This window comes from Drosophila suzukii, chromosome X (assembly GCF_043229965.1).
Source record: "Drosophila suzukii chromosome X, CBGP_Dsuzu_IsoJpt1.0, whole genome shotgun sequence".
In the NCBI taxonomy this organism is placed as follows: Eukaryota; Metazoa; Arthropoda; class Insecta; order Diptera; family Drosophilidae; genus Drosophila; species Drosophila suzukii.
Window position 1 is genome coordinate 21,561,190 of NC_092084.1, and position 16,129 is coordinate 21,577,318.

At 38.7% G+C, this 16,129-nt stretch overlaps 1 protein-coding gene across 1 annotated transcript in view; it reads left to right on the top strand.

Annotated features, from left to right (window-relative positions):
* Pde9 (phosphodiesterase 9) overlaps positions 1-3,989 on the top strand; it is a 147,695-nt gene extending 143,706 nt beyond the window's left edge. Inside the window, exons 9-11 of the mRNA XM_017068310.4 lie at positions 37-332; positions 1,162-1,585; positions 2,265-3,989. Of these exons, the coding sequence (XP_016923799.3) occupies positions 37-332; positions 1,162-1,585; positions 2,265-3,458 (1,914 nt within the window). The 3' untranslated portion in view covers positions 3,459-3,989. The remainder of the gene's footprint in view (positions 1-36; positions 333-1,161; positions 1,586-2,264) is intronic.
* The last annotated feature ends 12,140 nt before the right edge of the window (positions 3,990-16,129 follow it).

Here is a 16,129-nt window from a genome sequence, read left to right on the forward strand (position 1 = left end):
GAATCAAGATTAATCCGCTGGGAATTCATCCTGCAGCTCTGCATGATCCTGATCAAGGTGGCGGACATCTCGAATGAGGCGCGACCCATGGACGTGGCCGAACCCTGGCTGGACCGCCTGCTCCAGGAGTTCTTCGCCCAGAGTGCCGCCGAGAAGTCCGAAGGGTTGCCGGTGACGCCCTTCATGGATCCGGACAAGGTCAGCAAGCCGGGCTCGCAGGTCCGCTTCATCGGACTCGTCCTCCTGCCACTCTTCGAGGCTCTTGGCGAACTGGTGCCGGAGCTCACCGACCTCATCATCATACCCGTGCGCATCGCCCTGGAGTACTACAGGTATTACTCTTTTATATAACAGAAAATAAGGAAGTCTTTCTCTCATTTTTTACCACTATTTTAATTTAAAAGAAAACAAGCATGGTATTTCCTTTGATTAACTAGAAACAATAACAGGAACAGCCCCAAATCATAAATTTTTTAAAGCGTTCAACATATATATAGGGCCAGTTTCTGGAGTGCCGGTTAACATATCACGGTCAGATAAAGCCCCTGTTAAAGAACTATTTAATTTTAAAGGAAAAAAGCATGGTATTTCCCTTGATTAACTAGAAACAATAAAAAGCACAGCTTCAAATCATACATTTTTGAAAGCGTTCAACATTTATATTTGCTAATGGGCCAGTTTCTGGAGTGCCAGTTAACGTATCATTGACAGATAAGGTCTCCGTTAAGGAAATTTGGATTTTTTAGAATGTCGATGTCAATGAGAACTAAGTCTAACAGGGTCTCGATCTTTCTATCAAGAATTTGTCAAATCATTAAAATAAGAGCTAAGCAAACTCTCATTTTAATTTTCACTCGAGAAAACCAAAAAATATATGTAATCCACTTGTGAAACCGACCATAAATATGCATAAATTATATAATTATTAAACAGTTTCCAGTCATATATTAAATACCGATATAAATAAATCAATATTAATAGATGTTAAATAATTTCATTAATGCTTAAGGAATTTTTAAAACTAAAAGATGATTTTTAAAAAAGTTTAAAAAAATATTTAAAATATCCTGTTTAATATTAAAAGTTTATAAAAATATTTTAAATAAACTATTGTTTTCTGTATTTTCTGTAAATTAATCATTTTCTATATCCGACTTTCAGACGTCTTAACGATGCCCAGACAAAGACGCGCAAATCGGTGGCGGACAGCAACACGTCGGCGACTTCGGACAGCAACAGCGGCACCATCGACTCCAATGCGGCGATGGTCAGCACCCCGGGCGGGGCCAGCGATAAGCTGAGCCTGGACAAGACCCAGGGCAATTCGCAGGGCTCCGGCGGAGGAGGCGGCGGGGGCGGAACAGGGGGGACTGGCGGCGGTGGTGGCAACAATGCCGCCGGAAGCGTCTCGCCACAAATGCCCCGCTCCGGTTCCGGGATCAGTGTGAAGTCGCGGCGCAGCATTCCCTCACAGAAGTCCGCCTCGAGGACGTCCGTGGATGAACCCGGCGGAATGGCGGCAGAGCTCCACGATTTGCCGGAGGGCAGCGAGAGCGGCGACTCGGAAACGGCCACCGAAGTGGATGTAAGTGGGCCAAAACTTTCTATACATTCGATGTATATTCATAGAGATATTTATTCAGATAGATTTTTCAAAGATATACAACATTTTTAATATACTTCCGTTGGTCTAAAAATACAACAAAATAATATTTAAAAGTTTTAATACTTTTCGGTTCAGTTGAAGTTCTAATCTTAATCTTAATCTTATGAATATAAAATTTGTAATAATCATTTTAAAAGGCAGAACTACTACTGTAGTTTAAGGGTGGAATGAAATAACGCCCATGTTTAGTTTAATTATATTTTAATACGATACAATTCTACAAAAATAATTGGAATGTCAATTGAAAATATTGATATAATAAAAACAAATAAAGCCCAAGTAGAATTTAATGTTTTTAAGATTTTTTTTAAAGTTTAAAACGGTTTTTTTTTAAATTTTGATATGCAATGAAATGTAATTGAAGTGTAATAATATTTTAGTATTTCATTTTTTTAGACATCATGACACTCTTTAAGTAGATTTAAATCTGGAAATTTCTTGCTTACACACTTAGATATGAGTGTATGGGCTGACCACCAAATGTATACCGTGCGCGTCGGCGGAGCCCCGGCAGATATCGTAGAAAAGCACCGCTGCCCGCTGATGTACCGTATGATTTGATTCTAATTCTCTGTTTTGCTCTTTTCCTTCCCTCCAGGTGGCTGAGAAGACGTCCAAGTTCAAGGTGGACACGGAGGGCAGCAGCAACCGGAGCAAGTCCTCGCACTCGACCTCCCGGAAGTCGTCGCGCGAGAAGCGTCCTTCGATGATCGGCGAGCTGTGCAGCAGCGGCGGCGGCCAGCGGATCCGGAACTCGTACGGCAACATCCATGGCTACCACAGCAATCGCTGTCACTTCGGCAACAACCGGGCTGTGAGCCTGGATCAGTACAGTAGTGCCGGGAACAATCGCCGCTTGTCGGATGGATTGCCGCAGGTGATCTCGGATAGTAATGTTTTCTACGGTCGGCACAATCGCAGCAGCATGGAGACCGGCGGCGGCGGTGGTGCGGTGGTTAGTGCTCCGCAGGACACCAATGCCAATACCAATCATCCGGGCGGATGTCAGCTCAAGGAGCTGCTGGCCAGGACCGAGGCGGACTCGGAGGGCGAAGGCGATGGCAAGAAGATGATGCCACTGGCTGCCATTCCGTCGCTGCCCTTGGCCACCTCATCGAATGGTAATATATCGCCGCCCCTGGTGGTCACCGAGCAAATCCTGCCCAGCAATGGCAGTACACGGAGCAGTGCCAGTGGCTCTGGAGTGCCTGGAGGATCTGGAACCGGAGGTGGTGTGGGTGGTGGTGGCGCAGGACCCTCGACTGGTGGTGGCAGCTCCTGGAAATCGAGACTGCGCCAGTTCTCCGATTACTTTAGCTTCAGCTTCGATAAGAGCAACAAGCGTTTTGGCAGCACACGGAGCAGTCCATGTCCCGGTTCCAATTCCAGTTCCGGAAGGGCCAACAATAATGCCAATGGCTTGGGTGAAAATCAAGAGGGAACCGGAGGAGGAGGAGGAGGAAAGCCGGGAATTTGCTGCACCATCAACGCGGGAAAGGGTGAGACTGGAACCGCAGGAGGCGGAGGAGGTGGAACCTTAACCACCGGGAATGATGCCCATCAGCGACATCGCGCCTACAGCCTAGATGTGCCCGGCATGATGCGATATTCCTCCAACGACAGCAGTCGCCATCCCAGCAACAATACCCTACAGAGTGCGGGAGGAGGAGGCACTGGCACCGCAGGATTAGCTGGCGGATTAGAGGTAACCGCCCAGCGAGTGCCGCCCAGCTTGAGTGTGGAATTGGGCCTGGCCAGCGGATCGTCATCAGAGGCGGGCCCAAAGATTTGACAACAGGGGAGCACCAGGGAGGATGCAGCATTGACCAAGGGCTATGGTGACGTTGAGGAGGAGGAGCAGGAGGATGATGAGGATGACGGCGATGTGGGCGACGAGGAGCACCGTCAGCTGCACCATCAGCAGCAACAACAACCAGATGCCACCTCCAGCTGCGAGGTGTCCTCCATGTCGATGACCGTGTGGTCGGCGATTGGCCAACGTTTGAACGCCCTCGTCTGTCATTGCTGCGAACGCAAATTACCAGAACCGGAAAATGTCTAAATGGGTGGGGGTAAATGGCATAAAATCACCCATCACCTTTTAGCAGCTGCGGGGGGTTCGTTGGCTCTCACAGACTTTGTCTTTGCCTGGTAGCCTAAGTTTAAGCCTAGCTCTTAACTATTTACTCTAAGTTTCCACAGATTTTACTATCTTGTTTTTTTCTTTTTTTTTATTATTTTATATACTTCTCTTGTTTACCTTTTAAGTATTTTTATTTATGTACACGCGCATACACACACAAATATATACATATTATTATTATTGATTGCATTTAATTTTGTGGTCCAAAACGAAGTGGCAAGCAAATGGAGCGAGTATTTGGTTATTTATTCTGCTAAAGCAATCAAATCTTTTTTATACATTTATCTGAACAGTTCAAACCAACCTTGAAGACCAAATTTGCACAAAAGTTTTTAAATCAACGATGTCTTATCATCATTCGGCTACTAAAGGGATCTTAACAATCAAAAACATGGCGCCCAAACAGAAACTACAAGGACTAAAACTTTAATTAACTGAAGTTCGTAAATTAATATTCAATTCAATTTCAATTTCTTAAATTCAATTTAATTCAATTTAAATTTCTTGTAATAATTTTTAAAGAGCCCTTAGTAATTCCTTTTAAAAAACGCTACTACACATGGCGCCCAAACAGGGACTTCAGAGAACGTAGCATAATCTCAACCGCAAAGGTATTTCCAGTAATACAAAGTCAAAGTACAGCATTTTCAGAGGGAAATGGCACTCTACAATTTCTATTACTTATGTACAAAGAGATCTCAGTAACTCCTTGCAAAAAAAAATTACTATACATGGCGCCCAAACAGGGACTGCAGTGGAATGTAGCATAATCTTAGCCACAAGTGTGTTTCAAGTAATATGCGGTCAGTGTACAACATTTTCAGAGGGAAATGCCTCTCATAAATAATATAACCATTTGTAAAACAGATTTAATTGAGCCGTAGGGATCTAACCTAATGATAAAACGGAAAATTCAGAGAATAATTAGCCAGAATGCATTCAGTTATTTCTCTGGAAAATCAGTTTTGCGAAGGTTTTGCCCCGGGAATGCCCAGCATTCCTCGATTTCCCGTGCAACTGGCTTGGCCGGACCCAATGCGATTTCAATGTCGGAGTCCAGAGTGCCTCCACCGAAAAACGTTAGCCTTCGGTTTCGCTCTCATGCGAAATTCACGTCTAATTACGCAAAACAAATTTCGCCAAACTGCCATGTATGCATATATGCAACAGGCGGGGTCGCCGGGTTTTTCGATGTAGTTTCGGGTCCCAGTCGCCTAATTCCATTTGCTTCAAGCTCGACGTTGGCGTTCCACTTTTTGGGCCATTTTCCTTTACCCCCTACCTCCCCCCCCCCCCCCCCATTTTTTGGTTTGTTGGTTGCGATTTTTCCGCGTGGTTGGAAAGTCGTTGCTGCGGGATGCCCGCAGGAGTAACCATTTAGCATGGGGCCAGTCAATTGGATTTTGCCGCCGCAGCTGTTGATGTGTTGCTAATGATGACACTGGTGGCAGTGCTCAATTAGAAGACACTGTGGGAGCTCCAATCCTTTCGATTATGCAACTGCTAAAAACGATGGGGGATGGGGGGTTCGGTTGATCGGTTTGAAAATGGGAAAATCCTTCGGGATGTGGTGCCCCCCAAAAAAAACAAATATCAATTTGCATTCGATAATAAAAACGATTTGAGGCCAACTGCATTCACATATCCCAGCAAAATGCAGAAAAAAATAAGATACCCCAGTTAATTATGATCAATGTAAATTTCTGTATGTAATTATGTTAAATATAGCTTAACACTCACTTTGATTGGCAAAAGGGGAAACATTGATTCAATTACGATATGGCGACACAGAGAAAAAAAAGAAGAGCCAAAATAATAAGGTTACGAAGTATATTATGCATTGTGAAGTGAGGAGACCAAGCTGGTCCTTGGATAAAGATACAGATAAAGATACAGATACAGATACAGATACAGATACAGATACAGATACAGATACATTTACAGTTACAGTTACATTTGCAGATGCAGTTATAAAGAGTTGTATTTTTTTTGTATGTGTGTAATTAAGCGAGCACTAATTGAGCGTTCAATTCGATAAACGAGTTAAGATGAATATTTATTCGGTGTACATTTGAATGTCTAGCAAATCGCAGCAAATACTCTCAACTAACTGTGCATTGTAATTGCAAGCTGCATATGCATAATACCTAGATGTGTACGTGTCATTTTCTCTATAAGTTGTGTGTACGTTTGTTGTAGTGCGTAAGACATAAATTAATTTATATATATATACATATATAAATTAAATAAAAAAGCATATGTAAACCAGATCGCATCGGTGTATGCCCAACTAAATAATTCTTTGCGTGTGGATCCCCGCTCGTTGTGTGTGTTTCTGTAGTTAGATTTGAGACTAGCTGCCTAATGATAATTTTATCGAGTGTATTCGTGTATGTGTACCTATCAGTCCCCGCACATATATAACAGTTTTCTGTCAGTGTACCTGCATAGACTGAGCAGGACACTAGCTTACATATGGCGCCCGAGCAGGGACTGCAAAGGGAATGCACCAAGATCAACTAGCAAAATGGAAAATGATTACCAATGAAATCCCCTGATGGCAAACTCTTAGACCTAAGACTCAACGTAAACGAACCACTCTAAATTAGCTAACACATCAAATTGATTTGTTGCCTTATAATACTACTACAACAACTACTACTGTACTGCATTGCAGCTGTGTGGATGGGTTTTCCGCGGAAAACTCCTTCCCAATTGCCACAGCGTTTTATATTGTTCATGCCACCAACTTCCCTTGTTTGAATGACAAAACATAAAGACTAAAACTTGAATTTAAACCAAATCAACAAAAAAAAAACAAAAAAGAAAACGAAAACCAAACAAAGAACTTTCCAACAAAACCAACTATACATATACATTTAAATATATATATATATATACATAAATATTTATCTTAAAGATACTACAACTACAAAATCATAAAAAGAACTCTAGGTGTTTTACAAAATGTATAAAACAAAACAAAAAATGACAAACTAAACCCCAAAAACCAAATGTGAACAATTTTAAGCATAACTAAACTAGTTTAGAGTCCAAGAAAAGAAAAAAAAAACGCAAAGCAAGCCAGATCTTGGCCAAAAACTAAAATGGATGAATAAATTTGACAGGCCGAAAATATAAATGTCCTTGCAATGGAGCATCAGATAACAATTAGTTACTCAAATGACCAAGTTTTTCAACCAAAAGAATAGACAAAATGGATGACAGTTTTTGATAATTGATTCACTTGTTTCATTTTATCTGAAAATATTAAAAAGAAAAGATATTTGTTGTAATAATAAATAAAGACAATAGGTGAATATGCATTTTAGAAGATCTTAAATATAATAGAAGTTTAATAAGTTTGGATAATAATTTTTATCTGAATCCATTTAATTAATATACACATTTATTTATTTTAAAAGTCCGAATTCAATTCCAAAATGTCCTTAATTAATAAAATAAGAATTAGATTTTATTGAAATGTTTTCTGTTGTTGTCAAAATATTACATAAAGTATTCGATGAAACGAAATTATTGGCCTGAGAGTGTAAAACATTAGGATAACCGAATTATGTTATCGATATTTTTGACAAACATCGGAATTATCGAATCGCTACAGAGCATTGCAGGGGCGTTCTTATCGCTTTTCGGCAATCACGTAAATATTTAGCGTACTTTTTGGCAGTCAATTAAATGCATTCCCCTTCCGAAAGTTGGTTAAATGAAATTTGGAAAAGATAGATCGGATGAGATCCGATAGCGATAGAAAGAACAAGTTCCAAAGACAAATGCTTGTTCGTACCTAATCAAATATTTAGACAAGGATATGAGCAATTTGGACCAACTTGACTAAACCCTAACATATACCCCTTGATTTCCTAGCCCCCCTGCAGCTACATGTTTATGTGTAAGTGTATGTGCAAACCGATAACGATAGCGATACCGATAACGATTACGATTCAGTATATGTACAAAACACCCAGACAGACACAGGCAGACACACCGACACGGACACAGATACAAATACCAAAGTCTTAGTATGCAGTTCAACGTATGAAACAATCTCGTAGGTCTAAACCACAACTACCTGTCGACGTACCGATCTAGATCGAAATCAGCAATATCAGCTAAAAACCAAATAAAATAAAGCGGGTCAGGAGAGGAATACAAGCGGGACAGTGGGAATGGAATTACAGAAACGCTAGAAACGGAACAGGAACCGCATGCATCTTACTTTATACTTTTCTACGTGACTTACAAAATCGAGCCGGAGACGACAAACAACTAGAAATCTAAAGATAAACTTCCTAAACGGTTTCCACACAAACACAAGCCTACCACCACACACCCTTAAATCCACGCACACAAGGGCAGCTTTGTCAATGAGAAAGTCGCTGGGGAAAAGTGCAATTTCTTCTCCCATCACAGTGAGCAAAATTGTTTTTATTTTAAAAATAATTTTTCCAAAAAATAAATTAGCTAATGTGGTTTTTAAAACTCAAATTTGTTCCATCAGTAGACAGCAATTTGCTCAGTGTGACCTTAGACTCGACAAAACGATGCAACGGTGTGACCATGCACGCATCTGATTCAAAAACTGAAAGCAAATGATACTATACTGAAAAATTAACAAAAACAGAAGGAACTCTCTGTGGGAAATGCACTATCTTAGCAGCAGCACTCGTTGACTTAGTCTGTCGATTAATCGAATGTCCAGGCAAGGCATCCAACCACCGATAATGGACCACACCCTGCACCAGATCGATAACCCAAAACAAGCCGATTTCAACTGCTTAGCCCCCGAAAGCCTTGGCCGCCATCTACACTTGATATAAAGCGATACTTCTAAAATACTAAAAACGCAACTATTATATGTGTAATTACTAGTGACCCTCCTGAACAACTGACAAAGCCTTTACTCCAAAAAAAAGAAAAACACACACAAAAAATACAAAGACTACAATTTTAATATACAAAAGCAAAAGAAGCGGAATTTTAAACGAAAATAAAATGAGAGAGATGCTTGAACGGCATACTTCGGCAGGCCGAAGCTTAGATGCTCTTTCAAAGCCCACACACATAAGAACCTAAGAAATGATCTATTATATATACATATATAAGCCTGGCCGCTTGCTCTTCAGTGTACTGGAACTGTTTTTTCTTCTCCAAAGTTGCAAGTCTCTCTAAAAGAGGGGGCAACCCGAAAAAATATGGAAGAATGCTGGAGATACCCTTGCAAAATAGCGACAACCCTAAAGATTCTTTAACTCTACCTTTTGCAGGGGAATCAACATGCTATATAGTATATTTTCAAATTTTATGTCAATGAAAAGAAATCGATATATACATACACATATATATACACATACCAAATAGAATCATATATATATATACAACTAGTTATAATTTGTAAGTGACAACAGAAATCAGAGTGCAAGCAAGCCCCCAATATCTTAAGGATATTTCTTCACACAGATACGAAATACTGCAAACAAAATGAAAAAGAAGAAACACATCCCGAAAGTAGGTGAACTCTTAACGATGATCAAATAATAAGGATCAGGAAATATTATCTCAGCAGCAAAGTAAAATCTAGCAGAAGAGCAAGTATTGAGTGTAAATTAAACAAATTCAAGCACTTGGAGACACAGCAATCAGTTCCTCCTCCCCTCACAGACCCCGAAAATAATAATACCCCCCCCCCACCATCCAAAACTAAAGAAATATACAGTTCATACATACATATATAGAAAACAAACCAAAGAGCAAGACAAAAACAAAGCTGAGCAAGTTCGATGTGAAGTAATAAATAGTTATTATATATACATACACACCTATACAAGCCTAAAACTTATAGATGTAAAAAGCTCTTGGCACACCCTAACCAAAATAAATGAATCAAATATCGCTGAGTCACCCTCACAGAAGTAAAAAAAAGAAAAACAAAAACAACTGGGTATACAACTAATAAATCAGCTAAGAAACGAGAAATTCAATGAAACTTTTCCGAAAATGCATTTAAATGGTAAACAAATATTTAAATGAGATAACTCAACTTGTATTTAACACTTAGTTATGTCCAAACTCAGATTAATGGCATACAAATACCGCTACACGCGAACACACAGACAGACAGACGGCAGGACTCTCCAAGGACACACCAATATCAATACAATACCTACGAGACGAACACACACACATAAGGACACACTCACACACAAGTATTTTTGTGTAAAAGTATAAAACAGAAAATATGAACTAATGAATGAATATGAAATATATTGAAATAAAATCATTTCCAAACTACTTATTAAAAAAATGTCTGAATGTTTTTTATTGGGTAGAAGGGGAAATTATGCTGCATGCTAGAATGTTAAATTAAAAAAAATTAGTTTTTTGTCCCAAAATCGGAGTCCCAAAAAAATCCGACCTCTTATAAAAAATGCGAAAATGGGTCAAAAAATAAATGTTCCTTAAAGTGATGGGGATCGATAGCAATTTTAGCAAGCTGCTCAAAACAGTCGGTCTTTTAGCTGTACGCCTTGATTTGACTAAGCTACGACTGAAAAACCACGAAAAAATTAGTATTTTTGACCAAAATCTGAATCCCAAAAAAAACCGTCCCAAAAACCCTTATAAAAATGCGAAAATGGGTCAAAAAATAAATGTTTCTTAAAGTGATGGGAATCGATAGCATTTGTAGCAAGCTGCTCAAAACAGTCGGTCTTTTAGCTGTACGCTTTGATTTGACTAAGCTACGACTGAAAAACCACGAAAAAATGAATTTTTTGTCCCAAAATCGGAGTCCCAAAAAAAACCGATGTACCTTATAAAAAATGCGAAAATGGGTCAAAAAATAAATGTTCCTTAAAGTGATGGGGATCGATAGCATTTTTAGCAAGCTGCTCAAAACAGTCGGTCTTTTTGCTGTACGCTTTGATTTGACTAAGCTACGACTGAAAAACCACGAAAAAATGAATTTTTTGTCCCAAAATCGGAGTCCCAAAAAAAACCGATGTACCTTATAAAAAATGCGAAAATGGGTCAAAAAATAAATGTTCCTTAAAGTGATGGGGATCGATAGAATTTGTAGCAAGCTGCTCAAAACAGTCGGTCTTTTAGCTGTACGCCTTGATTTGACTAAGCTACGACTGAAAAACCACGAAAAGATTAGTATTTTTGATCAAAATCCGAGTCCCAAGAAAAACCGATGTACCCCCTTATAAAAAATGCGAAAATGGGTCAAAAAATAAATGTTCCTTAAAGTGATGGGGATCGATAGCATTTGTAGCAAGCTGCTCAAATCAGTCGGTCTTTTTGCTGTACGCTTTGATTTGACTAAGCTACGACTGAAAAACCACGAAAAAATGAATTTTTTGTCCCAAAATCGGAGTCCCAAAAAAAACCGATGTACCCCCTTATAAAAAATGCGAAAATGGGTCAAAAAATAAATGTTCCTTAAAGTGATGGGGATCGATAGAATTTGTAGCAAGCTGCTCAAAACAGTCGGTCTTTTAGCTGTACGCCTTGATTTGACTAAGCTACGACTGAAAAACCACGAAAAAATGAATTTTTTGTCCCAAAATCGGAGTCCCAAAAAAAACCGATGTACCCCCTTATAAAAAATGCGAAAATGGGTCAAAAAATAAATGTTCCTTAAAGTGATGGGGATCGATAGCATTTGTAGCAAGCTGCTCAAAACAGTCGGTCTTTTTGCTGTACGCTTTGATTTGACTAAGCTACGACTGAAAAACCACGAAAAAATGAATTTTTTGTCCCAAAATCGGAGTCCCAAAAAAAACCGATGTACCCCCTTATAAAAAATGCGAAAATGGGTCAAAAAATAAATGTTCCTTAAAGTGATGGGGATCGATAGAATTTGTAGCAAGCTGCTCAAAACAGTCGGTCTTTTAGCTGTACGCCTTGATTTGACTAAGCTACGACTGAAAAACCACGAAAAAATGAATTTTTTGTCCCAAAATCGGAGTCCCAAAAAAAACCGATGTACCCCCTTATAAAAAATGCGAAAATGGGTCAAAAAATAAATGTTCCTTAAAGTGATGAGGATCGATAGAATTTGTAGCAAGCTGCTCAAAACAGTCGGTCTTTTTGCTGTACGCTTTGATTTGACTAAGCTACGACTGAAAAACCACGAAAAAATGAATTTTTTGTCCCAAAATCGGAGTCCCAAAAAAAACCGATGTACCCCCTTATAAAAAATGCGAAAATGGGTCAAAAAATAAATGTTCCTTAAAGTGATGGGGATCGATAGCATTTGTAGCAAGCTGCTCAAAACAGTCGGTCTTTTAGCTGTACGCCTTGATTTGACTAAGCTACGACTGAAAAACCACGAAAAAATGAATTTTTTGTCCCAAAATCGGAGTCCCAAAAATATCCGATGCACTCCCTTATAAAAAATGCGAAAATGGGTCAAAAAATAAATGTTCCTTAAAGTGATGGGGATCGATAGCATTTGTAGCAAGCTGCTCAAAGCAGTCGGTCTTTTAGCTGTACGCCTTGATTTGACTAAGCTACGACTGAAAAACCACGAAAAAATGAATTTTTTGTCCCAAAATCGGAGTCCCAAAAAAAACCGATGTACCCCCTTATAAAAAATGCGAAAATGGGTCAAAAAATAAATGTTCCTTAAAGTGATGGGGATCGATAGCATTTGTAGCAAGCTGCTCAAAACAGTTGGTCTTTTAGCTGTACGCCTTGATTTGACTAAACTACGACTGAAAAGCCGCGAAAAAATGAGTATTTTTGACCAAAATCTGAATCCCAAGAAAAACCGATGTACCCCCTTATAAAAAATGCGAAAATGGGTCAAAAAATAAATGTTCCTTAAAGTGATGGGGATCGATAGCATTTGTAGCAAGCTGCTCAAAACAGTTGGTCTTTTAGCTGTACGCCTTGATTTGACTAAGCTACGACTGAAAAACCACGAGAAAATGAATTTTTTGTCCCAAAATCGGAGTCCCAAAAATATCCGATGTACCCCCTTATAAAAAATGCGAAAATGGGTCAAAAAATAAATGTTCCTTAAAGTGATGGGGATCGATAGCATTTGTAGCAAGCTGCTCAAAACAGTCGGTCTTTTTGCTGTACGCTTTGATTTGACTAAGCTACGACTGAAAAACCACGAAAAAATGAATTTTTTGTCCCAAAATCGGAGTCCCAAAAAAAAACGATGTACCCCCTTATAAAAAATGCGAAAATGGGTCAAAAAATAAATGTTCCTTAAAGTGATGGGGATCGATAGCATTTGTAGCAAGCTGCTCAAAACAGTCGGTCTTTTAGCTGTACGCCTTGATTTGACTAAGCTACGACTGAAAAACCACGAGAAAATGAATTTTTTGTCCCAAAATCGGAGTCCCAAAAATATCCGATGTACCCCCTTATAAAAAATGCGAAAATGGGTCAAAAAATAAATGTTCCTTAAAGTGATGGGGATCGATAGCATTTGTAGCAAGCTGCTCAAATCAGTCGGTCTTTTTGCTGTACGCTTTGATTTGACTAAGCTACGACTGAAAAACCACGAAAAAATGAATTTTTTGTCCCAAAATCGGAGTCCCAAAAATATCCGATGCACCCCCTTATAAAAAATGCGAAAATGGGTCAAAAAATAAATGTTCCTTAAAGTGATGGGGATCGATAGCATTTGTAGCAAGCTGCTCAAAACAGTTGGTCTTTTAGCTGTACGCCTTGATTTGACTAAACTACGACTGAAAAACCGCGAAAAAATGAGTATTTTTGACCAAAATCTGAATCCCTAGAAAAACCGATGTACCCCCTTATAAAAAATGCGAAAATGGGTCAAAAAATAAATGTTCCTTAAAGTGATGGGGATCGATAGCATTTGTAGCAAGCTGCTCAAAACAGTTGGTCTTTTAGCTGTACGCCTTGATTTGACTAAACTACGACTGAAAAAAATGAATTTTTTGTCCCAAAATCGGAGTCCCAAAAATATCCGATGTACCCCCTTATAAAAAATGCGAAAATGGGTCAAAAAATAAATGTTCCTTAAAGTGATGGGGATCGGTAGCATTTGTAGCAAGCTGCTCAAAACAGTTGGTCTTTTAGCTGTACGCCTTGATTTGACTAAACTACGACTGAAAAACCGCGAAAAAATGAGTATTTTTGACCAAAATCTGAATCCCAAGAAAAACCGATGTACCCCCTTATAAAAAATGCGAAAATGGGTCAAAAAATAAATGTTCCTTAAAGTGATGGGGATCGATAGCATTTGTAGCAAGCTGCTCAAATCAGTCGGTCTTTTTGCTGTACGCTTTGATTTGACTAAGCTACGACTGAAAAACCACGAAAAAAATGAATTTTTGTCCCAAAATCGGAGTCCCAAAAATATCCGATGTACCCCCTTATAAAAAATGCGAAAATGGGTCAAAAAATAAATGTTCCTTAAAGTGATGGGGATCGATAGCATTTGTAGCAAGCTGCTCAAAACAGTCGGTCTTTTAGCTGTACGCCTTGATTTGACTAAGCTACGACTGAAAAACCACGAAAAAATTAGTATTTTTGATCAAAATCCGAGTCCCAAAAATATCCGATGTACCCCCTTATAAAAAATGCGAAAATGGGTCAAAAAATAAATGTTCCTTAAAGTGATGGGGATCGATAGCATTTGTAGCAAGCTGCTCAAAACAGTCGGTCTTTTTGCTGTACGCTTTGATTTGACTAAGCTACGACTGAAAAACCACGAAAAAATGAATTTTTTGTCCCAAAATCGGAGTCCCAAAAATATCCGATGTACCCCCTTATAAAAAATGCGAAAATGGGTCAAAAAATAAATGTTCCTTAAAGTGATGGGGATCGATAGCATTTTTAGCAAGCTGCTCAAAACAGTCGGTCTCTTAGCTGTTCGTCTTAATTTAGCTTAAGTAAAAAGTCGATCAGAAATTAGTTTTTTATTTTTATTAATCGTTTACCAACCGCTGACGTTTAGATCGATTCAGGGGGCTTTCGTTGAAGACAGTTCGAATTAGAATAATCGAAAATTCAGGAAAAACGTGATAAATAAGGCATCAACTCAAACGCTTCCAACTCGTCGGCTTCCGATCCAAAATTCAGATGGCACAATTTTGGGCTCAAAGTCTACTGGCACTCTCCAACACATGAATCTGATTTTATAGCCATTTCTCATTAATTGCTCTACGTCCTCGGCGGGGACATAGACTACAATTTCACAGTTCTCAATAATCCTGTAGACTACTTTTTGCACATATTCTTCTCCGTAAGGTTTTAAAGCGGTATGCTTGGCCACGCACCACTTATTCACATTTAAACCCTCGTTTTGATTTTGGATCATTTCGAATGATCGTTTTAGATCTCCTCTATCGATCATTGGTAGTACGAACGAGATGGCTTTGAATTCGATATAACGAACAGATTTTTCCGAATCACTAGCGTTGAGCGGTTCCATTGTCACGTGTTGAGCGGAAAATTATGAACCAAAATATATTTGTTTAGAAAAATGTTATCGAATTAAAAGTTATAAAACACTCTTGAAAATTTGTCAACTTAACGCACAAAAATATAATTGTACTAGTCTGTACGAATGCTTTTGTAAGAATGAGCCTGAAAAGTTCACAGCCTAGGCAAATGGGGAAACGGTGAAGTCACAGCTTACTTTTTACAAAACTTTTTGAAAATGTACGACATTTGGGAACTGAATCAGACTTGGGGTAATACGTACTTTTTCTGGATCTTAGCAACCATACATTCAAAGCATCTTAAGTGTTAAGAAAGTGTTACTTTTTCTGGATTTTCGCATCCTTACATCTTACACATTAAGAAACCGCTGTTAAACGAAGAGGATTTCCACAAATTGGCCAGTGTAAGAACCAAAATAAATAAATATTTTACAGAGACATCTATCAGTGAATACAGTTTGGTATAAAAGTTACATTTGATTTGGTGGGCTTTCCTGAAAAAGCTGTACTATACTTAAAAGGCTTATTTCTGCTTTAAAACCCGTTCAAGGATTAATTACCGGAAAGCCAAGAAAAGCTTTTAGAAGTTTTAAAAAAATACTAAGAAAGCGAGGCGAATATTTTCGGAAAGCTAAGAAATCTTTATTTGAATAATGAAGGGGAAGGTAAGAAAAGTTTTTAAAGGTTTCAAAAATACTACGAAGGCGATGATAATATTTTCAAAAAGCTAGGAAATCTATTTTGAAACAATTTAGGGGAAGAAAAGAAAAGCTTTTAGAAGGTTTCAAAAAATACTACAAAAGGGCTGTAATGGATTAATTTAGGGAAAGGAAAGAAAAGTTTTTATGTTTTAAAAATAACACGAAA